This window comes from Trifolium pratense, linkage group LG1, assembly GCF_020283565.1.
Source record: "Trifolium pratense cultivar HEN17-A07 linkage group LG1, ARS_RC_1.1, whole genome shotgun sequence".
Taxonomy (NCBI): Eukaryota; Viridiplantae; Streptophyta; class Magnoliopsida; order Fabales; family Fabaceae; genus Trifolium; species Trifolium pratense.
In genome coordinates, this window is record NC_060059.1 from 14,510,198 (window position 1) to 14,533,762 (window position 23,565).

The 23,565-nt window shown below is 35.1% G+C and overlaps 1 protein-coding gene across 16 annotated transcripts; it reads left to right on the plus strand.

The window, feature by feature from the left end:
• The first annotated feature begins 445 nt into the window (after nt 1-445).
• LOC123903146 (myosin-9-like) lies at nt 446-23,332 on the plus strand. Of its 16 annotated transcripts, none has more exons than XM_045953047.1 (35): nt 446-726; nt 1,972-2,100; nt 3,589-3,732; nt 3,821-3,966; nt 4,049-4,205; nt 4,325-4,383; nt 4,754-4,913; nt 4,988-5,137; nt 5,234-5,370; nt 5,450-5,596; nt 5,726-5,827; nt 5,974-6,031; nt 6,113-6,214; nt 6,378-6,415; nt 6,616-6,742; nt 6,818-6,988; nt 7,131-7,262; nt 7,379-7,488; nt 7,610-7,673; nt 7,927-8,104; nt 8,291-8,496; nt 8,582-8,701; nt 9,407-9,505; nt 10,039-10,137; nt 10,671-10,769; nt 16,200-16,298; nt 16,492-16,716; nt 19,250-19,389; nt 19,592-19,818; nt 19,904-19,958; nt 20,041-20,306; nt 20,456-21,091; nt 22,120-22,240; nt 22,342-22,398; nt 22,773-23,332. In XM_045953047.1, exons 1-29 carry the CDS (start codon nt 724-726, stop codon nt 19,614-19,616), a joined length of 3,426 nt encoding a protein of 1,141 aa, XP_045809003.1. In that variant the 5' UTR covers nt 446-723; the 3' UTR covers nt 19,617-19,818; nt 19,904-19,958; nt 20,041-20,306; nt 20,456-21,091; nt 22,120-22,240; nt 22,342-22,398; nt 22,773-23,332. The 16 variants fall into 16 exon arrangements, with proteins under 16 accessions (XP_045809003.1, XP_045809004.1, XP_045808997.1 ...); XM_045953048.1 differs by having other exon boundaries at nt 7,613-7,673; XM_045953041.1 differs by lacking the exon at nt 446-726 and adding an exon at nt 21,245-21,385 and having other exon boundaries at nt 1,945-2,100.
• The last annotated feature ends 233 nt before the right edge of the window (nt 23,333-23,565 follow it).

The following is a 23,565-nucleotide window of genomic DNA, read 5'->3' on the forward strand; positions in this document are numbered from 1 at the left end:
TTGCACAAATTAATCTGCCTCGCGCATGGCTCCATTCGCCTCCCAAATGAGGCAATGCCAAAATCTATTTCCAGCCATTCTCATAAAAATTTAAGGCTACACAACATCCAAAAATCAAAGTGCGACCACTTATTTAAAGAGTCTAAATCTCTATTAACAAAAATTAGAGGACACTTTGTAAACGAAATAAAAACAAAATAAGGAGTGAAAAAACAAAACAAAATAAGAGTGAAAATAAGATGTTGGACAATGATTAATGAGTTATCTCTACTCTAGGACGAATCGTACAGGAGAATCTAAGTTTGATTTTTTGTGGAAACAATTTTTGAGCAAACTTTACTATCAAACTTTGAATTATCGGATCCTCTTTTCTTGATAACGGTCTTAATATATAAAAATAAAAATAAAAATAAGTTTGAGAAATTATGATAAGAGGAGAGAGAGAGGGTTTTGTTAGTAGCCACGAAATGGCGCGAAAAGAAAGGGAAGAAGAAGAGAGTGCCGAAGTTGAAGGGCAGAGTGAAGAATGTCCCTTCACGCCACGGAGCAACTGCATCTCCATTCACGTTCATTTTTCTCAAAAAATTATCAAAAATGGCGTTTCGATTTCAACACTTCAACAACAACCACCGATCACATTCGTAACCGTCACCGATTATCTTCTCCACTCTTCAATTCATGAACCCACTCTCTCGCACACACCTTTCATCTTAAACCTCTACAATGGTACGTTACCTAATTTTCAATTTCAATTCAATTTCGTTTTGTTTCGATTGAAATTAATTATGTATGTGAATCATTAAATGGATGGAACTATCATCAACTATTTCCAAGTTTTTACTTTAGATTCATGTGATTCTTTGTAATGCTGATCCTCCATGATCAATGTGCATTCTTTGGAATTTCAAAAGAGCACGGGAAGAAAAGGGGGTTTTGGAGTTCAATCTAAGAGGATGATGATACCTCAAAAGAAGAAACAAAATAAAAGTAATGAATCATTTCACAATTTAATTTGGTTTACCATGTCAATCACATTTGCTTCACAATGAAGTTGATGAACATGTTTAGGGAAATGGGAATTTTTTCCTAATAGATAGAAGAAATATTGATTTAGGGCTTGTTTGAGATTGACTTATTTGAGCTTATCTATTGACATAAGTTTTGCGAGACTATTTGGGAGAACTTATGAAAACAACTTATGCCAATTTTCATTTTTTAGCTTATTTTCATAAGTTATCCAATATAGCTTATGAAAATAGCTTGTAGCATATATAATTTTTTAATCTTTATTTTACCTTTTTCTATAAAAATAGCTTATGTAAGCTTATACATAACTTATCATGATAAGTGCTTGTGCTATAGGCTGCAAATACGTTGTTCATCCAAGCAGGCCCTTAATTGGGACATTAAGATTCTAAACAATATTGAGTTCAAGATTCCAAACTGTGACTCGTGGTGGTTTTATTTAAACATGAGCTTCCACTTTTGATTAGCATTGTTAGACTTAGACTAGTAGATTCCGATTTGCGGTGGTAGTACATGAATATTTGTGGTTTTTTCAAGATTCAAATTATCTCCCAATAATACAGAGAAAAGGATGAATTGGGAAATAAATATCTTCTCATACTGTTGGTAACTTGTGATAAAATTGAGTTTTCTACCAACTCGGTATCTACTTTGTTATCAGGCTACACTGTTTGTGGGAATTATTGCACAAGATTCTTACTATATGGAGTATTTTTGTTTTGAAGTTTGTATCACTGTATCAGGGTCCTTTCTAACCAGATGGTAGAAAATACAAGACATATTTTAGTTTAGTTTGGAATTAATTAATCTTTCAAGACACGTGTAAACTTTCCGTCACCTTTTCATGCTAACAAGATGGTGTAAAATTCAGTGTTTAGAACTTAAATGAGATCTTAAAACAAACTAATATGGCAGAAAATGATGATTTCTCATTTCCATCTGCAGGGGGATCCAGTGAATATCATTGTGGGTTCTCATGTCTGGGTGGCAGACCCAGAGGAAGCTTGGGTTGACGGACAGGTATCAAAAATCAATGAAAAGGATGCTGAAATTGTAACTACCCATGGAAAAAAGGTTTGTACACTTCCAGTAACATGCTTCTTTATTTTACAGTAGGTTTACTTCCGATTTTTGGTCAATTATAGATGGCACCCTATCTTGATAAATCAGGATTGAACTCTAGAATCATTTTATACTGCACTGGGTGATAAACTATAGTAAAGATCCTCTGCATTTCTTAAAATAAATGGACATCTCAATAAGTGTGATTTTGGTGTATAAATGTCTAATTAATGTCACAAGTTTTAGAAATGTCTGTCTTCATATCCTTTATTTATACATTCCAAAACTATAGCAGTGGACCTCTCCAATTCTTTTGTGAAACAGAGAGGATATCTATGTTGGTATTTCAAGTGTGAGTTGAGTCCTACATTGGATGAAACAGTAAATGTTGAATGGTTTATAAGTGAGAGGACCCATAAACCTAACACCTTAAGGTTTTGGGTGAAGTTGTTCAAGGCCCGATGTGATGATCCCCCAGACCCCCTCAAGACCCAACAGTGGTATCAGAGCCGATGGTTGTTGATCAGACTCCTTGTGTCGAAAGTCTTCCTGACAGGGTGATCAGGCGGCGTGTCCCGTTGAGGCCAAGCAATGGCGGTACAAGTGGATGAAAATCTTCCGTTCGAGGGGGAGCATACCCATAAAATAATGGATGGACTCACACTTGAGGGGGAGATGTTGGTATTTCAAGTGTGAGTTGAGTTCCACATCGGATGAAACAGTAAATGTTGAATGATTTATAAGTGAGAGGACCCATATACCTAACACCTTAAGGTTTTGGGTTAAAGTGTGGTGTCCAACTCACTTGTGAAGTTGTTCAAGGCCCGATGTTTTTCTTTTCTTGAAACAATGTTTTTTTTTTTTCTCTATGCAATTTCATTCTAAAAAATAAAATTAATTTTCCCCCCGAACAATAATTTTCACATTGGGAACCCCCTCATTTATTCTAGCTCCATCCCATGTCTTCTTTGTGATCATCCTGGGTTTATACTTGATAACTGCTTCCATGACCAAGAAATAAAAGACCATGCAAATCAGCTCTATCTGAGTTTCAAGTTGATCTTGGCAAGAGTAAAGAAGGGGCAAAGAAACTCCAAAAAGTGACTAGGGAGGAGATGCACTAATAAACATTCTTTATTTCTTTCACTGTTGACCTTCTCAGTTCAGTATTCAAATCATCATTATGATCTAGGAAAAAATTATTTAATTATGTTTAATGTCTTGAAAATCTTCTTCAAAGTTATTGGAGTCAAGAACAATTTTACCATTCTATCCATGTCTATTGAATTTCTGCATTTTCTTTACTAACTGAACTCTACAATGTGAAAATATATTATTTCTCTATTTCTAGAGATGTTTTTCTCCATTGCTTGGTGTGGTACTAATTCTTTCTCACACTTGTATTGCTGACTGGTAAAGGTGAAAGTATTTCAGTAACTTATCAAGCCAAAGATTACATCTGAATTATTTTACCGGTACTACTATTTTGTCTATTTCAAGGTTGTTGCAAAGTTATCAAAAATATATCCTAAGGATATGGAAGCTCTTCCTGGTGGAGTGGATGATATGACTAAATTGTCCTATTTGCATGAGCCTGGAGTTCTGCAGAACTTAAAAGTTAGATATGAATTGAATAAAATATATGTAAGGCTTTCTTCCCGTTGATGGGATAAGATCCAATTCATTTTACCAATGTAGAAATTGTGACCTATATTCTTAATTTCTGTGGCAGACATATACCGGAAATATCCTGATTGCCATAAATCCATTCCAAAGGCTGCCTCATATTTATGGTACACACATGATGCAACAATACAAGGAAGCGCCACCTGGAGAATTAAGCCCTCATGTATTTGCAGTAGCTGATGTTGCATATAGGTAATCTTAAATTTCTTATAATGATTTAAATCTCATTTCTACCATTGAAGCAAATATTAATTGATGATGTTATTAATATCAGAGCAATGGTTAATGAAGGGAAAAGCAATTCTATTCTGGTCAGTGGGGAAAGTGGAGCTGGTAAAACTGAAACTACAAAAATGCTTATGCAATTCCTAGCTTTCTTAGGTGGTAGATCTGCGACTGAAGGAAGAACAGTTGAACAACAAGTTCTTGAAGTATGATTCAATTAATGGCACTCATTATTGAACTCATAACAAAATTTATATTCTTGTTTTCTTTTTACGAGTAATAGTTTCTTTTCATTGGATATGAAGACTTTTAAATTTGAATGCAGTCAAATCCAGTTCTGGAAGCATTTGGCAATGCTAAAACTGCCAGGAATAACAATTCCAGGTGAGAGTTTCTAATATCTGGGCAATAAAGGATTCCATGAGTTTTATTCTCTGTGATTGTCTGATATATATAACCTAACTTTTTTTTATCCATCTTTTTAATACATGGGTGATAAAGGGATCCCCTGCCTCTCCTTCTCCCTGATAGTCTGATATTGTAAATTAACTTATCTTCAGTTTTGTTTCATTTCACTACCCTAGTACCCAGTTCATACTGCCAAAAGGTAGTTTGATGTTAATATGGACAGTTAGAATGATGACTTGAATATTTTTATCAAAATTTATTTATAGAAAAGGGAATGTTTTTGCCAACTTAAACAGCTACAATGATACTTGTGTCTAAGTTATTACCTAAGTTTTTAATGGTGCAGTCGTTTTGGTAAATTTGTTGAGATCCAATTTGACGAGAGTGGAAGAATCTCAGGAGCAGCCATCCGAACATACCTTCTAGAGAGATCTCGGGTCTGTCAAGTTAATGATCCTGAAAGAAACTACCACTGCTTTTATCTCCTTTGTGCCGCACCACAGGAGGTAGCTCTCCGTCTACAATCTACTTCTTGTTGATTCATTCAATTATGTCAACTCATCACAAGTTGTCCCAACAGGAAATTGAGAAATACAAATTAGGAAATCCTAAATCATTTCACTACCTTAACCAGTCACAATGCTATGAACTTGCCGATGTAAATGATGCTCATGAGTATCTTGCCACCCGCAAAGCTATGGGTATTGTTGGAATTAATCAAAAAGATCAGGTATTTCTTTAACAAGCATGAATTTAGCTTTGTTCTTGTTAGAATAGAGAATGATTGCTATTTATCTTTCCGCTTTCCTGTGCTGTCTTTTATCAGGAAGCCATTTTCAGAGTTGTTGCTGCAATTCTTCATATTGGTAATATTGATTTTGCCATAGGAAAGGAAATTGACTCGTCAATTCCAAAAGATGACAAAGCCAAATTCCACCTGAAAACAGCTGCTGAGCTTCTGATGTATGGGTGCTTTCATATTTTTATTTCTGTCCATATGATATTTAATTGCCTTTCAATATGATTGTCAACATTGGATCAGGTGTGATGCTGATGCCTTGGAAGATGCATTATGTAAGCGTGTCATGATCACTCCTGAAGAAGTTATAAAACGGAGCCTCGACCCAGGATGTGCAACAGTCAGTAGAGATGGACTGGCAAAGACAATTTATGCTCGGCTGTTTGATTGGTAGGATACTGAAAATTGAAACTAATCAATTTTCTCAGACCTCTATATTGTCTAATTAATACAAAAAGTACTGAAGATAAGGATGCAGGGTTCTGATTTTGATTCCTGGTGCATTTGTGTGTGCTGTAGGCTGGTAGACAAGATTAATAATTCAATTGGACAAGACCCCAATTCTAAATTTTTGATTGGGGTCCTTGATATCTATGGTTTTGAAAGCTTTAAATTGAACAGGTAATATTATAGTTTAGAAGAATAAATATACCATCTGTAAGTACATCCACAAGTTTGCATTCCTGAAGATAGTGAAAGCATTCACCTATGCTTGTTTTCAAATTTCATTCTTTTGTAACTTATTTTCAGTTTGTCATGCTCTGCAGTTTTGAGCAGTTCTGCATTAACTTCACAAATGAAAAGTTGCAGCAACATTTCAATCAGGCAAAATTTCGGTCTAAATTATCCACTCCAAGTTCTTTTCTTCATTTCCATATTTAATATGGTTTTGATGACGAATTTCAGAACTTGTTCAAAGTGGAACAAGAAGAATACACAAAGGAGCAGATCAATTGGAGCTACATTGAATTTGTGGACAACCAAGATGTTTTGGACCTTATTGAAAAGGTTTTCTTTCTCCTTTTTCAGTTTCTTTAAGGCATTGATGATACTTTTGATTTGGAAACCTTTGTTAGAATTTACGAAAAAGATCCTTGGTGAGGCTTCTCCTTCCCTTTTGTTCTCCTCCCCTTCTTTTACTGTTTTTTTTACCTTGATTTTGCTTTGGCAGAAACCAGGAGGAATCATTGCTCTCCTCGATGAAGCTTGGTAAAATATTGTTACTTTCCAGAAAGGATGTCCTTTTAAGTGCTCACTAGATGGTTTTAACCCTTTTTTTCTTCTTAAATTTATATTGGAACATTAAACATGACCCAGATTTGTGTGTTTTTGTTGAATCTAAAGCATGTTACATAACATTCCAAATCTACATTTGTTATTATCATTTTGTCATCTCCTTTGTCTTTCAGCATGTTTCCAAAGTCAACACATGAAACATTTGCAAACAAGCTTTATCAAACATTTATGAAAAACAAGCGCTTTATTAAGCCAAAATTGTCTCAAACGGATTTCACCATTGCTCATTATGCTGGAGAGGTATGACTAACTCTCTTCAAATTGGCTGCAGTTTTTTTTTACTGCTTGTTCATTTTCACCATCATAAATATGCAGGTGACTTACCAATCTGACCAATTTTTAGACAAAAATAAGGATTATGTGGTTCCTGAACATCAAGATTTATTGATTGCTTCCAAATGTCCTTTTGTATCTGACCTTTTTCCACCACTTCCAGAAGAGACATCAAAATCTTCCAAATTTTCTTCATTAGGTTCTCGTTTTAAGGTATCTTTCTTTCCCTAAACTTCATCGATAAACTTGTAGAGTTTGTCTCAAATAACAATATCAAATTTGATACAAGCTCTTGTCAACAAAAAATTATCTGCATCCTTATTATCATGAAGCTAACAAAATTTGAATGGTGCAGATACAACTACAGCAACTAATGGAAACATTAAGTTCTACGGAACCCCATTACATTAGATGTGTGAAACCAAACAACCTCCTCAAGCCTGCAATTTTCGAGAATGTCAACATTATGCATCAACTTCGTTGTGGTGTGAGTATACTTATGTTCGTCCTATATTTCATTGTTTGTATAATGGTTCATACAAAACTATAGTATCTACAAGTCTTCAGTCCTTCTTCAGCTGTGTCTAACTAATTCCCCTACAGGGTGTGTTGGAGGCTATCAGAATCAGTTGTGCTGGCTACCCTACACGCCGCCCTTTCTTTGAATTTGCCAACAGATTTGGTGTCCTTGCCCCAGAGGCCATGGAAGCAAAGTAAGCACTCTTTTAGTGTATCTTCTATGCCCGGGGAGAAGTAAGCTTTGATTTGACATGTCAAATATATTGGACCAAACTTGGGCATACTGCTAATTTATCAAGTTATTTCAACTATGAGCAGCTGCAATGAAAAGAATGCTTGCCAAAAGATTCTGGAAAAGATGGGTCTTAAAGGATATCAGGTAATTTGAAATGTTTCCCCAGAATAATTATTGCTTTTGTGTTCTTGTCCATAGTTATATTTTAAAGCTCTTAACACGTTAGCAACAACTATAACTCATGCACATTGTAGCATTAATTTATAATACCCTTTTAAGATTTAGTTACTAATACCAATAGGGATCTTGTGTAGTCTTATAACATGCATCTGTGTATAATATTATTCCTGACTCACATGTTCACAAAATTTGTTTGATTGACTGTCAAATGTTTTAGATTGGAACAACAAAGGTATTCTTGAGAGCTGGTCAGATAGCTGAACTAGATGCTCGGAGAGCTCAATTACTTAGTAATGCAGCAAAAGTTATACAACGTCGTGTACGGACCCATCAAGCTCGGAAACATTATCTTGCATTGCGAACGAAGACCATATATGCGCAGTCATGGTGGAGAGGTGAAATATTTTAAAAGTGAAAATAGCCTAATTCATTTCTTAGAATAAATGTAATTTTATTTTCACAAAGTATAGATGTCTTTAATTAGAACAGTGAATCTCAGATCTGGCAGTCACAGTAGGAGGTCTCACTACACAATTCTCCCTTCTATACACAGTTTAATATACACATCATACTTTTTGTAGGAAGACTTGCATTCAAACAATATGTGAAATTAATAAAGGAGGTCTCTGCTGTGAAAATTCAAAAGAACATACGCAGATATGAAGCTAGGAAGGCTTATAAAGAACTTCATATGTCAGTACTTACTTTGCAAACAGCGTTACGGGCCATTGCTGCTCGCAAGGAGTTCAGATTTGAGAAACAGACCAAAGCTTCCATCATTATTCAGGTTTTGGCCGGAAACTAATTTGGATAATCTACTATAGAGCCACTACTGTTCATTATTTAAAATTCTCTCCCCCAAACAATTGCAGGCTCGGTGGCGGTGCCATATAGCTTCCTTACATTATAAGAGGCTTAAAAAAGGTTCAATAGTGACACAATGTAGATGGAGGGGGCGTTTAGCTAGGAGAGATCTTAGGAAACTGAAAATGGTATATTTTTATATTTACCATGTTTCTTATACATTAAGTAGAACCTTAATTTCAAAAAAAAAAAAGTAGAACCTTGAGAAATATATGTCTGAATATGTATTGCAATCAACCTGCATAACTTCAGGCACACTAGCTGAAATATTCTAACTGATGATTTTTTTTTAAAAGTAAAATTATGCTTCATCATTTAAAGTCACATTCAAATTTCATTCCTTTTTTTGTTCCATTATTTTCATTATCTTTGTGAAAGGAAAACCAATAGAATAAAATAGAATTTGTCTATTTTCTCACATGATTACAGAAGCCAAACAATTTGTTCTCTTTCTGTTTTTAATTTGGATTTCATAAACCGTAGTCAAATCTTAATTGTGAAAGAAATGATGCTGATAAAAAATAAAAACCTTGAAGAGAACTACAAACATGAATAATTGAATATCCCATTTGTATCGACCCCGAGTTTAAGTCATGCAGAGAAGTTCTTTGTCCCCTGATATTTCTTTCTTGTTTTTTGATGGTTATATGAAGTATCGAATCTAATACTAACGTTACCTTGTTCTAACTGATTAAGTTGCTTATTTATGAATCATTCTTAATCTTTAAGTAGCATAAACCTTAATTTCAATATTCATTGTTCATTATAGCATTCCCTTATTTTTTTTTTCTTTCTATCTTATCTAAATGGACACCTGTTTTCATTTGCTTTAGGCTGCAAGAGATACTGACGCACTTCAAGATGCAAAGAGTAAGCTTGAAAAACAAGTAGAGGAACTTACTCAGCAACTCCAACTGGAAAAAGATTTAAGGGTGAGATATATCTTGGGTAGATACATATGCATATAACTTGGAAGGGTGTTGTTGTTCTGATCTCTTAAAGAATTGTCATTTTGGAAAACATTTTTCAACAAATTATAAAGAGTAAAATATGTTTTTGGTCCTGATAAAAAACAGACCTTCTTTGTTTGATCCCTATTAAGTTTTAATTAGTTTTAGTCCCCCATATTTTAGCTGTTTGCAAGAATGGTACCTACCACTAAAACCTTGAAGAGAACTACAAACATGAATAATTGAATATCCCATTTGTATCGACCCCGAGTTTAAGTCATGCAGAGAAGTTCTTTGTCCCCTGATATTTCTTTCTTGTTTTTTGATGGTTATATGAAGGATCGAATGTAATACTAATGTCACCTTGTTCTAACTGATTAAGTTGCTTATTTATGACTCATTCTTAATCTTTAAGTAGCATAAACCTTAATTTCAATTTTCATTGTTCATTATAGCATTCCCTTATTTTTTTTTTCTATCTTATCTAAATGGACACCTGTTTTCATTTGCTTTAGGCTGCAAGAGATACCGACGCACTTCAAGATGCAAAGAGTAAGCTTGAAAAACAAGTAGAGGAACTTACTCAGCAACTCCAACTGGAAAAAGATTTAAGGGTGAGATATATCTTGGGTAGATACATATGTATATAACTTGGAAGGGTGTTGTTGTTCTGATCTCTTAAAGAATTGTCATTTTGGAAAACATTTTTCAACAAATTATAAAGAGTAAAATATGTTTTTGGTCCTGATAAAAAAGAGACCTTCTTTGTTTGATCCCTATTAAGTTTTAATTAGTTTTAGTCCCCCATATTTTAGCTGTTTGCAAGAATGGTACCTACCACTAAAACCTTGAAGAGAACTACAAACATGAATAATTGAATATCCCATTTGTATCGACCCCGAGTTTAAGTCATGCAGAGAAGTTCTTTGTCCCCTGATATTTCTTTCTTGTTTTTTGATGGTTATATGAAGTATCGAATGTAATACTAACGTCACCTTGTTCTAACTGATTAAGTTGCTTATTTATGACTCATTCTTAATCTTTAAGTAGCATAAACCTTAATTTCAATTTTCATTGTTCATTATAGCATTCCCTTATTTTTTTTTTCTATCTTATCTAAATGGACACCTGTTTTCATTTGCTTTAGGCTGCAATAGATACTGGCGCACTTCAAGATGCAAAGAGTAAGCTTGAAAAACAAGTAGAGGAACTTACTCAGCGTCTCCAACTGGAAAAAGATTTAAGGGTGAGATATATCTTTGGTAGATACATATGCATATAACTTGAAAGGGAGCTGTTGTTCTGATCTCTTAAACAATTGCCATTTTGAAAAACATTTTTCAACTAGTTATAGAGAGTAAAATATGTTTTTGGTCCTGATAAAAAAGACACCTTCTTTGTTTGATCCCTATTAAGTTTTAATTAGCTCTAGTCCCCCATATTTTAGCTGTTTGTAAGAATGGTACCTTCCACTAAAACTGTTGATATTTAATATTGTGAAAACTGAATATATTATTATATTTCAAGTTATGAATAATTTACAATCACTAATGTGTTTATATAGGCTATTCTAACCTAATGGGCTCATGGGCCAAATACAAATTACTAATAGAAGATTACTCCTAATAATAGAATATTTACTATTTATTTACAACACTCCCCCTCAAGCTGGTGAATGAATATTTATCATTCCCAACTTGGAAACAATTCTTTCAAAGTTATTGCCGTTCAGCCCCTTAGTTAGAAGATCTGCAAGGTTGCCTTGGGAAGAGACATATGGAGTGCAAATTAGACCACTATCTAATTTTTCTTTGATGAAGTGTCGGTCAACTTCAATATGTTTGGTCCTATCATGTTGCACTGGATTATGAGCTATGCTAATAGCAGATTTATTATCACAATAGAGTTTCATTGGTTCATCACTCTTTATCCTCAAGTCTTCCAAGATGCTTTTCAGCCATAGTAATTCACATATACCTTGTGCCATTGCCCTGAACTCTGCTTCAGCACTAGATCTGGATACCACACTTTGTTTTTTACTCTTCCAAGTCACGAGATTTCCACCTAAAAAAGTGCAATATCCTGTAGTTGATCTCCTATCCACAATTGACCCTGCATAGTCAGCATCAGTATATGCTTCAAGTCCCACACTTCCATTTCGTTCGAACAAAATTCCTCTACCTGGAGTTCCTTTCAAATATTGAACAATTCGGAGTGCAGCTTGTAGATGAATCTCCTTTGGTTGGTGCATGAATTGGCTGACCAAGCTTACAGCAAAAGCAACATCAGGTCTAGTATGTGATAAATATATTAGTTTGCCGACCAATCTTTGATACCTTTCCTTATTAACCGCAACATCTTCTTCTGCATTCCCCAACTTTATATTTGGATCAATTGGTGTACATGCAGGCTTGCATGCTGTCTTGCCAGTCTCTTGCAAAAGGTCGGTAATGTATTTTTGTTGGGATATGAAAATTCCTTTCTTAGAGTGAGCCACTTCTATTCCCAAAAAATACTTCAATTTTCCCAAGGTCTTAATCTCAAATTCCTTGGCTAAGTGTTGACTTAACATTTGCTGCTCCTCTTCATTATCGCCTGTTACGATAATGTCGTCCACATACACCAATAACACTGTGACTCCCCCTGACTTAGAGTGTTTAACAAATAAAGTATGGTCTCCTTGACTTTGTTTGAAGCCCAAACCAACCATAACTTTGGTGAATCTTCCAAACCAAGCTCGTGGTGATTGCTTTAGTCCATATAAAGCCTTTTTTAACTTACACACGGTGTTGGCAGCAATATCTTCACGATATCCAGGGGGTACATCCATGTAGATCTCTTCTTCAAGTTCTCCATGAAGGAAAGCATTTTTTACATCAAATTGCTGCAAGTTCCAATTGTAATTAGCTGCTAAAGATAATATCACCCTAACAGTGTTCATTTTTGCAACTGGAGCAAATGTCTCAGAGTAATCTATTCCATAAGTCTGAGTGAACCCTTTGGCTACCAATCTTGCCTTGTACCTCTCAATAGATCCATCAGCCTTGTATTTTACAGTGTATACCCATTTGCACCCTACAGGTTTCTTTCCATTTGGTAGAGAGACCAATTCCCAAGTATTGTTCTTATCAAGTGCCTCCATTTCCAAATCCATGGCTTGTTTCCATTTCCTGTCAGACAATGCCTCAGACATGGAAGTAGGTATTGTGGTAGTGTTTAGACTTGTGAGGAAGGCTTTATGGGTAGTTGATAATTGTTCAAAGCATAAGTAATTGGATAGAGGGTAAAGTGGCTTGTTGGTGCAGGTTCTAGTATTTTTCCTATGGGCAATTGGGAGATGTAAATCTTTAGAGTCTACTGGTGTTATTTCTCTGGATTTTGGGTTTTTATGTTTTATCAGAATGGATTCTGGTTCCCTTTGTATGGTTGAGCTAGATTCTGGTTCCTGGGTATGAGAAAATTTTGAAATTGAATCACTAGAGTTTGAAGGGTCAAGGAAAGTTACCTCATGTAATGTTGGATCGGACTCATGGATATGAATAGATTCAGGAATGGTCTTTTTTCTTGTGTATACTAAATTCTTCCCATATCTCACATCAACACCAACATTTTCATCTTTCTCAGAATCAATTTCAGTCTCAACATTGTCAACTTTAGTTTCAATATTTTCAAGATCAATTTCAGTCTCAACATTGTCACCTCTAGTTTCAGCCTCAACTTCTGGCCCGAAATTAAGGTCAGGGAGTATAAGAGACTCATCTTCCTTACTTGTGCTCTCCCCCTGAAGATGAGTTTGAATGAAGTAACTTTCATGTTCATGGAAGGTGACATCTCGGGAGACAAAGAATTTATGAGACGGTGGATGATAACATTTGTAACCCTTTTGGGTGGAAGAATACCCTATAAAGACACACTTTAAGGCTCTAGGATCAGGTTTCCCTCTACCATCACTATGGATATGGACGAACGACTTACACCCAAATATTCTAGGAATGAGATTACAAGAGGTGGACACATCAGGATAAAATGAGGATAGAACCTCCATAGGAGTTTTAGAGGCAAGGACACTAGAAGGTAAACGATTTATGAGATACGATGCGGTTAAAACCGCCTCTCCCCAATACTTCTTGGGAACCTTATTTTGGAATAATATAGCACGTGTTTGATCTAACAAATGCCTGTTTTTTCTCTCAGCAATCCCATTTTGTTGGGGTGTTTTGACACAAGAGGACTCATGAATAATACCCTCTTTTTGACAAAAGGAATTAAGTCCTTGATTGAAGTAATCTTTGGCATTATCAGACCTGACCCTCTTAATACTCACTCCAAACTGGTTTTTTACCAATGAGAAAAAATGTAGAAACACAGAGGTAACCTCGGACTTTTGTCTTAGTAAGTAGACCCATGTAACCCGAGTGCAATCATCGATGAAGGTTACAAACCATCGAGCACCCGATATATTTGGAACATTAGAAGGACCCCACACATCAGTATGAATTAAATAAAATGGAGAAGTACTCACTTTGTTACTGACCGGGAAAGAGGCACGTTTGTGTTTAGCAAGTTCACACACCTCACAACAAAGACTCTCAACATCTAAATTTTTAAAAAAGGAAGGAAATATTTGTTTCATGACTCTAAATGAAGGATGACCAAGGCGACGGTGGTATAGAAAGACTTTCTCCCTGTTGGTCTTAATTGATTCCGAAAAAAGTGAGTTGTTGTTGAGTGGATTTGGGGGGAGATTTTGGTTATCCAAGTAATAAAGACCATTCAATTCTTTCGCATTTCCAATTGTCCTCCCCGAATGCTTATCTTGAAAAACACAAGCATTGTCATAAAAAATAGCATTACATGATAGGTTTTTGGTGAGTTTTTGTATGGAAATTAGGCTAGTAGACAATTTGGGAATGTGAAGGACATTTCGTAGGATTATAGATGGACTTATTTGGATATCTCCTTGACCTGCTACAGTTAAAAGGGTACCATCTGCTGTGGATATTTTCTTGTTACTGAGACAAGGTGAATAAGTGGAAAATTGTGTGGGTAAGGGTGTCATGTGGTCAGTGGCTCCAGAATCCAGTATCCAATATTGGTTATAGGGTTTATCCGAAGCATTAAATCCAACAGAAAATTGAGACTTACCAAGAGAAAGTGGAAACGGAAACATACCTGAATATGCCAGAGAAGTTGTAACCGTTGTTGGTGTCTCCAATTCACTAAGAAAAGATTTCAACCTCTTTATTTCATCTTGGTTGAGTGGAACAAATCCTTTTTTTGACATATTGACCGATGTCATGTGATTGTCTTAATAAGGAGAACAAAATAGCAAAAAATCCAAGTTTTTTTTTTGAATAAACAGTGACGCACAGTACTGCTATGAACAGTACGCACGTGAACAGTGCGTGGATGAACAGTACTACCTGAACAGTGATTTCGCAACTGTTTGCTGAAACTGCAATAAAGGCAGTAGTAACAAATCCTAATCCTGCAATGAAGGCAGTTAGGGTTTATGACCGCAATGAAGGCGGCTAGGGTTTATGCGGAAGCAAGGCCCTCAAAGAACGAGAGCTCTGATGCCATGTGAAAACTGAATATATTATTATATTTCAAGTTATGAATAATTTACAATCACTAATGTGTTTATATAGGCTATTCTAACCTAATGGGCTCATGGGCCAAATACAAATTACTAATAGAAGATTACTCCTAATAATAGAATATTTACTATTTATTTACAACAAATATAGGAATACATTTGTAAATATACTCTAGAGTGTCCTAGATTATTCCTAGCATAGCATATTCCATAGTACCTATTCCTTTTGTAATTAATGCTTTTAATTGTAGAATTGGCTATATAATAGAATGTCCGTGATGCTCTTGAAACACACGGTTTTCACCATATGCCTCTTGTATTCTCTTACTTTTTCCCTTTCAACATGGTATCAGAACCTATTAAGAGACAACCATACACCGTGCTTACCCGGTGGACCCACTGTCCTCCGGTGAGATTTTTTTCGGTCAAACCATGTGTTAACTCCGGTTTGTCCATTATTTCCAAGGGATAAAACCATGATGAATGGAGAAAGAGTGCAGTGCGAAACAACAAGCACAAGGATCAAACCCATCTAACGAGGGGGGAATGGATTCTCTCAAGTGTAATTTACTCTTGAGAGAATAAAGTGTGGTTTGTTACCATTGATCAAGAGAGAGAAACATAAAAATTTAGAGAAAATGAATTTAGATGGTGTTAGATTACACTTTATTCTCTCAAGTGTAAATTACACTTGAGAGAATCCATTCCCGGAAGGAGGGGATAGGGAGGCTGTGATTGGGATTAAAGTTTTTTTTTTGGTGGAAGAGAATTAGAATTTAAATTGGAATAAGTGAATTAAATTTAATTAATTATTAATATTATTATAAAATCAATTAAAAATGTGACTCACTTACCACATGGGTTCAACCTCAATTAAAATATGTATGTGGCAAGATTCAGTCAGCATTCCGCCATCCTCCTCAGCATAATAATTTTAACATTCTTGCAAACAACTAAAATATGGGGACTAAAAGGGACCATATTTAAAAGGTCTGAATTTTATAATGACCAAAAGTTCTATCTCCCCTTATTTTATTTTTATCTCATGGAAGTGGACATCTTTTCCATTTGCTTTAGGCTGCAAGAGATACTGGCGCACTTCAAGAAGCAAAGAGTAAGCTTGAAAAACAAGTAGAGGAACTTACTTGGCGTCTCCAACTGGAAAAAGGTTTAAGGGTGAGTTATATCTTTAGTAGACACATATAACTTCGGAGGATGTTGTTCTGATCTCTTACACAATTATCATATTGAAAATCATTTTTGCGCAAATTATAAATAAAAAGATAGATAACAGGGCAACTATTTGAAAGTTCTCAAGTATCCTCAAAATTGGTAAATCCTCAAGAAAACCATTTGGAATCATGTGCAGATCAATCTACAAGAATTCAAAGCACAGGAGGTAGCAAAACTGCAGAATTCATTGCAGGAGATGAAGAGAAAAGTTGATGAAACAAATGCTCTGCTCCTCAAGGAGCGAGAGAATGCAATAAAAGCTGCTATTGAAGTAGCACCTCCTGTCACTAATGAAGCGAAGGTTCTTGTTGAAGATGGAGAGACGATTAAGACACTGAAAATGGAAATTGAGATCCTAAAGGTAAAGTTAGACATAATTTTTTGCTAGGTGAACCTTATTTCAAGGATGCACCTCTTTCTTTATATAATGCTTCTTTTCAAATTGAAATCTTGTATGACTATATATTTCTGTTTGATATGGCTTATATAGTTCTTCGAGTGATGCATCGATTCTGTAGTCTCTTTTCTAAAACTTAATTGGTTAATTGGAAGGAAAAATATAACAGATATCAGATGTGTTATTATCAGATTTGAGGGCTAAAAATAATTTCCGTGTCAATATGCTACTGAAATAGTAATTATTTTATCCTGGACAAATATGTATACAGTAATGTTAACTTAGATTGTAAACTGAACTTAATATGCTCCTCATCAAATGATTTTTCTAACTCAGTGAAACCTTTTGTAGTATAATAATTCAAAGTATTTGTATGCGATGCTGTGTATAGATCCTCAATATAAAGGTATGTAACATGATGTATTTCCTTCTTGTTGATTTGAGAATCAGTGAGGTAATTTCACACCATTGTTCATTCTGTAAATTAATTATATAGTTGAATTAACTTATTCATAATTGATGAAAAATAAAGATAGTCAATGACAGTTGATGCCCGTCAATAAACATGGACACAGAAACAAACACAACACAGACATTATGCCGAAAATATAAGACACCATTACCAACATATATATTGTTAAATAAAATTAAATATTAACGTCATTTATAATAAATCTAAATTGGGAATCAAGATGACTACTTAATGCTTCAAAAATGCATCACAGGTGCTAGTTTTAACATTTTCAAACGTTGACAAATATATACTAAATAAAGAAACTACGGCAGGATAAGTTTGAAACTAATCCATCATGAAACTACTGTTAAAACTACCAAGTAACCAGTCAAAGAGGTACTTGAAGTGGTGAATGCAGATCGAAGATGCAAACTGGAGAGGAGACATCTTTTGAGGAGACCCAAGACTAAACCATAACACCGAGACATTGTCTGAAAGTGGGTGCTAACTGCAATAGAGATGTTGACTGCAGACGGAGCACTGGGAGGATGATAGAACACTAGGGTCCCATAGGTTTGAGGGCCCGATCATTGGGCCCAAACTACACACACTCACATGATATCATCTTCTATAAGTAATTAGAATGGGAGAGAAGAAGAATTAGTGGCATTTTATGGGAGTTACTGGCATTTAATGGGAAGAAATCAGTAATATAAGAGAAAAGAAAGGGGTGAGGGAGGCATTCAGAAAGTTGATAAAAGTTTGTTTAGGAGAGATTTCTCTCTGGATAGGAGCATTGTGCTCGGGTAGGAGTGTTCACACTCTGGTTTATCTTTCCTTCACAATTGTCACACCATTGTAGAGCTCTTGAGCTCATCTTTATCATTCAATAATATACAGTTTCATTGTCTTGCTTTTACGGGTTCTATCAGAGGAAGGGAGACATAGCTCACAAATAGAGCACCGTGACAGAATGAAGACAGACCAAAACATAGATGAAATAGGAGACCAGAAAAGGCAAATCATGAAAGAACGAGGAAGACTGAAGAAGAGAAAGACATGCATATTAGGAATTTTTTTGAATGCCTAACTTAAATACTGTTTTTTAACACTAGTATTTTTTCTTGTTTCTAACTGTAGAAAAAGTTAAGCCTGTCTGTTCTCACTGTAGCCATGTCCAAACAACGATGAAGATGTGTCACAATGAGAATTTGTTTTTTGGACACTTGTCTAAGGTGTTTGACACATATCGTCCTGGTTCATACAAGTGTCGGTGTCCAATGTGTGGCCGACACATGGACACACCTAAACCTTGGAGTCTTGGTGCTTCATATATGTCCGATGATGTCCCTCCTAAACAATAAGCCCTTTGGGATTCAAGTCTGGAAAATATGCAAGTGAACTTTACCTCATGCTAAAACTTAGCTTAGTTATGAAACTTATGAAGAATGTGTGATGAAGAAGTGTCACATTGATAATTTTTATTTTGGGACACTTGTCTAAGGAGTCTAACACGTAAAGTTCTGGTGTCATACAAGTGTTGGTGTCCAACATGTGTCTGATATTTGGGCACACTTAATCCTCAGAGGCTCAGTGCTTCATAGATGTCTGATGATATCCCTCCTGAAAATATACAAGTGCACTTTACCTCATGCTGAAACTTAACCTTAGTTATGAGCACTTAAGGAGAATGTGGGTGGCAAGGGTCAGGATTGAACTCTTGATCATGGTGGAGTCCCCAATACCATGTAGGCATGTTAGGAACAAACCATTTAAAAAGAAAAGAGGCTAGATGGAGGCACAAAATGGCTTTATATCTCCAATAATTTGCATTAGCATAATATACTAACAATGTGTAATGATTCGACTAAAATGTTTTGTTTTTTAATATGCCTTTGAATTAATTTATCACAAAACTGGCTAAGGAGCTGTAAAAAAAAAAAAAAACTGGCTAAGCTTATGGTGATATGCCTAATTTTTGTTAGCAGTATATCACGATGATACATTCGTATGTGATATTTTCTTGTCATTATCTTCACACAGACTTCACTCAAGTTAGAGAAACAGAAAGCCAAAGACTTTGAAAGAAAATATAATCAAGCTAAAATTTCTAGTGAAGAAAGAGGTAAAAGGTTAGAAGACACGGAGAAGAAGCTTCGTCAGCTCCAAGAATCAATGACCAGGTAATATATATAATGAACAATAATCCCTGATTTATGTCTACTCATGATTATCAATAATGGTAACAAAAAAAAATGATAATTAATAATGACTTTTTGAAAATATTAAATGAAATGTTTAAAATTCTCGAGTTCGAAATTTCTTGCTTCTTTCTCGTGAAATGTGGGATAATATCATTGGCTAACTTATCTTTCTTTAACTTAGGTTTACTACTCAGAAGACTTTATAGCTAATTTCAAAAGTCATCATCAGAAGTGACGTCAATCCCACACTTAATTTGCTCGGATGGTTGAACCGAATCTCACAATTCTATTATTAGGCTGGAAGGGAAGATAACTAATTTAGAATCAGAGAATCGGGTTCTGCGTCAACAAGCTGCGTCCATGGCACCTAATAAGTTCCCTTCATGACTCTCCAGATCAATTTTTCAGGTACTCCTCATACTAAATATTGTGTGCATCAAAACAAATTAAAGCTTGACATTGATTTAAAAAAGTTTCTTGCCTCTGTTGGTAGAGACTAGAGAGCTGCTGAAAGTGGACATATTGCTGTGGATGCAAATACATCTTTGGTAACTAAAGCTATTTTAAATGGACTGTGATTGGTTTGGGCATTTCTATGTAAACTTTACTTTTTTTTTGGTCACCTAATAGATTAACCAGGAACTGCATAGCACATCAATGAACCAGAGAGAATCCTCTGAAATGGAGGATAAACCACAAATGTCGCCCAATGAGAAACAACAAATGAATCAAGAGTTATTCATTAGATGTATTGCGCCACCTCTAGGTTTTTCTGGGAACAAACTAATTGCTGCTTGTATTGTATATGTCTCTTGCATTGGAGATCATTTGAAGTTGAGGGTACAAGTACCAGTGCTTACAATTGTATCATCCAAACTAGTGGCCATGCAATTGAGGTATGAAAAACAGAACTTGCTCATGGTAATGCGCTTTTTCTTGCTTCTTTTCCTAACATATTACTTTCAAGTCCCTGGTATTTACTTTCAAGTCCCTGATATGTCTTGGCCTATTGGTTAACCAATGCCTCTGAACTCTTCCTGTTAAGGTACTCCAGAACATCCTAAAAGCAGACAGTTATGGTGGAATGGCTCCACAACGGCATCGCTCTTCATCAACAACCTTGTTTGGGAGGATGACTCAAGCAAACAAAGCTTCTGATTTTAATAGATTTATCCCCATTGAAAAGCTTTCATTTTTCAGATAATGCGAAATAACAAAACTAGAAATGAGATCTGAATAAAATTCTTTTCAGATATGGAATTCTTTGTGATAACATGATACAAGGCTACAGAAATGGAAACAAGATCACTCTTGGTTATGTATGGAATAATTTCCAGTCTAAATCAGGCATAATGTTCTGGACCAAATCATTCAGTTTAAGGGATTCCAATGATGATACTCCTAATTAATTTACACACCGTATTAAGAATATATATTTACAGCTTGACAATAAGCTGAGTCCATTTCTGTTCCAGAGTTATCGTGGAACTCTAGCTGGAGTCAATCTTTCCCTGATCAATGAGAGCACAAACATGGGAGTAGATACGTTAAGACAAGTTGAAGCCATGTCCCTGCCCTGCTTTTCACACAGCAGCTTACAACATATTTAGAAAAGATATATGGAATTCTTTGTGATAACTTGAAGAATGAAATTTCTCCCTTACTTGGATTGTGCATCCAGGTATGATAATTTCTTAATTTCTCTATAATAAAGCTTCTATGAGCTGATCTAGCATGCATACTTACATAAATGGCCATTTGTTTCCCCATTTGATACACTTTCCTTGAAATTCAGTTAGTTTTTTTTTTTTTTTTTTTTGCATGATGAGATAAGTACCAAGAACTTCCAGAGCGTGATTGGTCAAGTGATCAACGTTCTGTTGCAAACACCAATACCCAGCGCGCATTGATTACCCACTAGCATGGGATAGTGAAGAGCCTAGGAAACTTTGTAAATACTTTGAAAGCAAATCATGTTAGTAAAACCTCTTGATATCATTATTTCTAGGGTTAAATGTGTTTTTCGTCCCTACAATATTATCAAGTTTTGTTTTCCGTCCTCATAAAAACATTGCACTTTTAGTCCCTACAAAATTATCCTGCAAGCAGTTTTAGTCCCTGATGTTAAGTCAACATATATTTTTGAGTAATTTTTTTGCAAGCATGTTTAGAACATCATAAAAAGTTCCTCTACAAAAAATGAGCTCAAAGTTTGATTTCTTGGTCCAGATTTGTGTTTCTTTATCTTGAGCTTTTGACGTTTAAAAATTCACATTTAATTCAGTCCATGTTAAAAAATTCTAAATTGTTGTGGTGTAACTTTTTGTAATGTTCTTAACATGCCTGCAAAAAAAATCATTAAAAAATTTAAAAGTTGAAGGATGATTAAACATGATTTGTTTCATCAGGAGCTAAAAAGTGCGATATTTTTTTTATGGGGACGAAACACGCGAAACTTGGTAATTTTATAGGGACTAAAAACATATTTAACCCTTTTTTTGAAGAAGCAACATATTTAATCCTTATTTTTATGATGCTGCCTCCTTATGACAATTTGTGCCAATAAAACTTCTGGCTCTTTATGTATATATTTGGACCATTCCTATTAAATATAGGACAAAACTTAGGTACATTTCATAGGAACTGTTCCTACTGCTCTCTACTACATAACAATATAACTGTCACAAAATTTAAATATAAATTTTGCAGTAGAGAACAGCAATATGGCAGCAATATGGTAGTGTTGCACATTTAGTAATGGAGAATTTAGTGCTGCTCATTTAGTAATGGAGAATTTGTTAAAGCTGGTATTGGTGTTATGAGGCAACAGGTGAGGTGCATGAACTTAACACTGCAGTTATTTACTGCTGCTCTTTTAATAGGGGTACTTACTAACCCACCTATCCTTTCTCCAAAACATAAAAAATACAGTACACAGGCTCGGATCGGGACGAGCTCAAACATACAAGACAAGCTATTGGATTTCTGGTATCTATATTCTTTGCTACATGTCATCTTGCATATATTAGGAAGGTAGAGATGGGAAATAGAAAATGATAGAAACAAAGATTAAGAACAATTTATTGAATGATTAATAATAGGAGAAATAATAATCTTTCAAGGTTTGCCCCTACTACGGAAACATTTGTTCAGTTTACTCAATGCTAACAAATCTCAATGATTTCCATTCTCTTTTTATCATAACAGCATTTTTTTTCTCTAGTAAAAAAGACAACATTTTGTTTGTCCTTCTAATGGTCAGAGTTGTGGAAGTATCGTAAACTGATTTTTCCTTGTCCTTTTGAAAATCAGTATCATGACATTGTATGCAACACTAACCATTTGTAGCATTGATTTTGCAGCATTCCGTTCTCTATCGATGACATGTCAAAATCAAGGGAGCAGATAAATATCTCAGATATAAACTCCGCCAATAATACGTGAAAACTCTGGCTTTAGCTTTTTGTTGCCCTGCCCAGATTGACAGTTTTCGTTGTCGAATTGACTGCCCCGTAATGTTATGCATCTCCATGGAGATATCAAGTCACATTCATTTAGATCAGATGCTATCATGGAACGCTGAATTGTTGAGTTTGGTTGTGTCAGAAACCAGTCATAGTATTCAACATGCTAAATTTACCTAGTACTAGTTTCAAAAATGGATGACACAACACACATCACTCCGATGTGCAACTTACAGTGCTTACTATACAAAGGCCTTTTATATCTTTTGTTTACTCATAATACGATTTTGTATATAGAGGAATAGGAATTTCACATGATTATTACAGTGAGGAATGGAGTCAATAAATACTATTTGTAAATCAATCAGAATCATCCACCTCAACGAATGTACCGGTACATATCCACGTAATATGTGTACCGAAGAATTCACCTAATAATATATAATATTCCCGACAAATGGAAAGTTGGCTCTGAATTATTTTCATTCACCTCCCACAATATTTTTACTTGCTCATTGCTACATGCAAATTAGGCCTAATGACATTCAAATAACAATTTTTACATGTTTTAGTATGAGGCAAAGATTCTCTACCTTTATAGAGGAAAAGTCAGATACATTTCTTCCTATTTCTTTCATTTTTTATTTTTTCTCTCATTTTTTGCCTAAAGTCACACAAAGGCGAAAATCAA

Excerpts from the sequence above, each read along its gene's own strand:
- LOC123903146 (XM_045953038.1), top strand. The coding sequence starts at position 1,945 with ATGATGATTTCTCATTTCCATCTGCAGGGGGATCCAGTGAATATCATT. Across the intron at positions 7,489-7,609 it reads CCAGAGGCCATGGAAGCAAA|CAGCTGCAATGAAAAGAATG; the intron begins GTAAGCACTCTT and ends TTCAACTATGAG. Across the intron at positions 9,506-10,038 it reads AACTGGAAAAAGATTTAAGG|GCTGCAAGAGATACCGACGC; the intron begins GTGAGATATATC and ends CATTTGCTTTAG.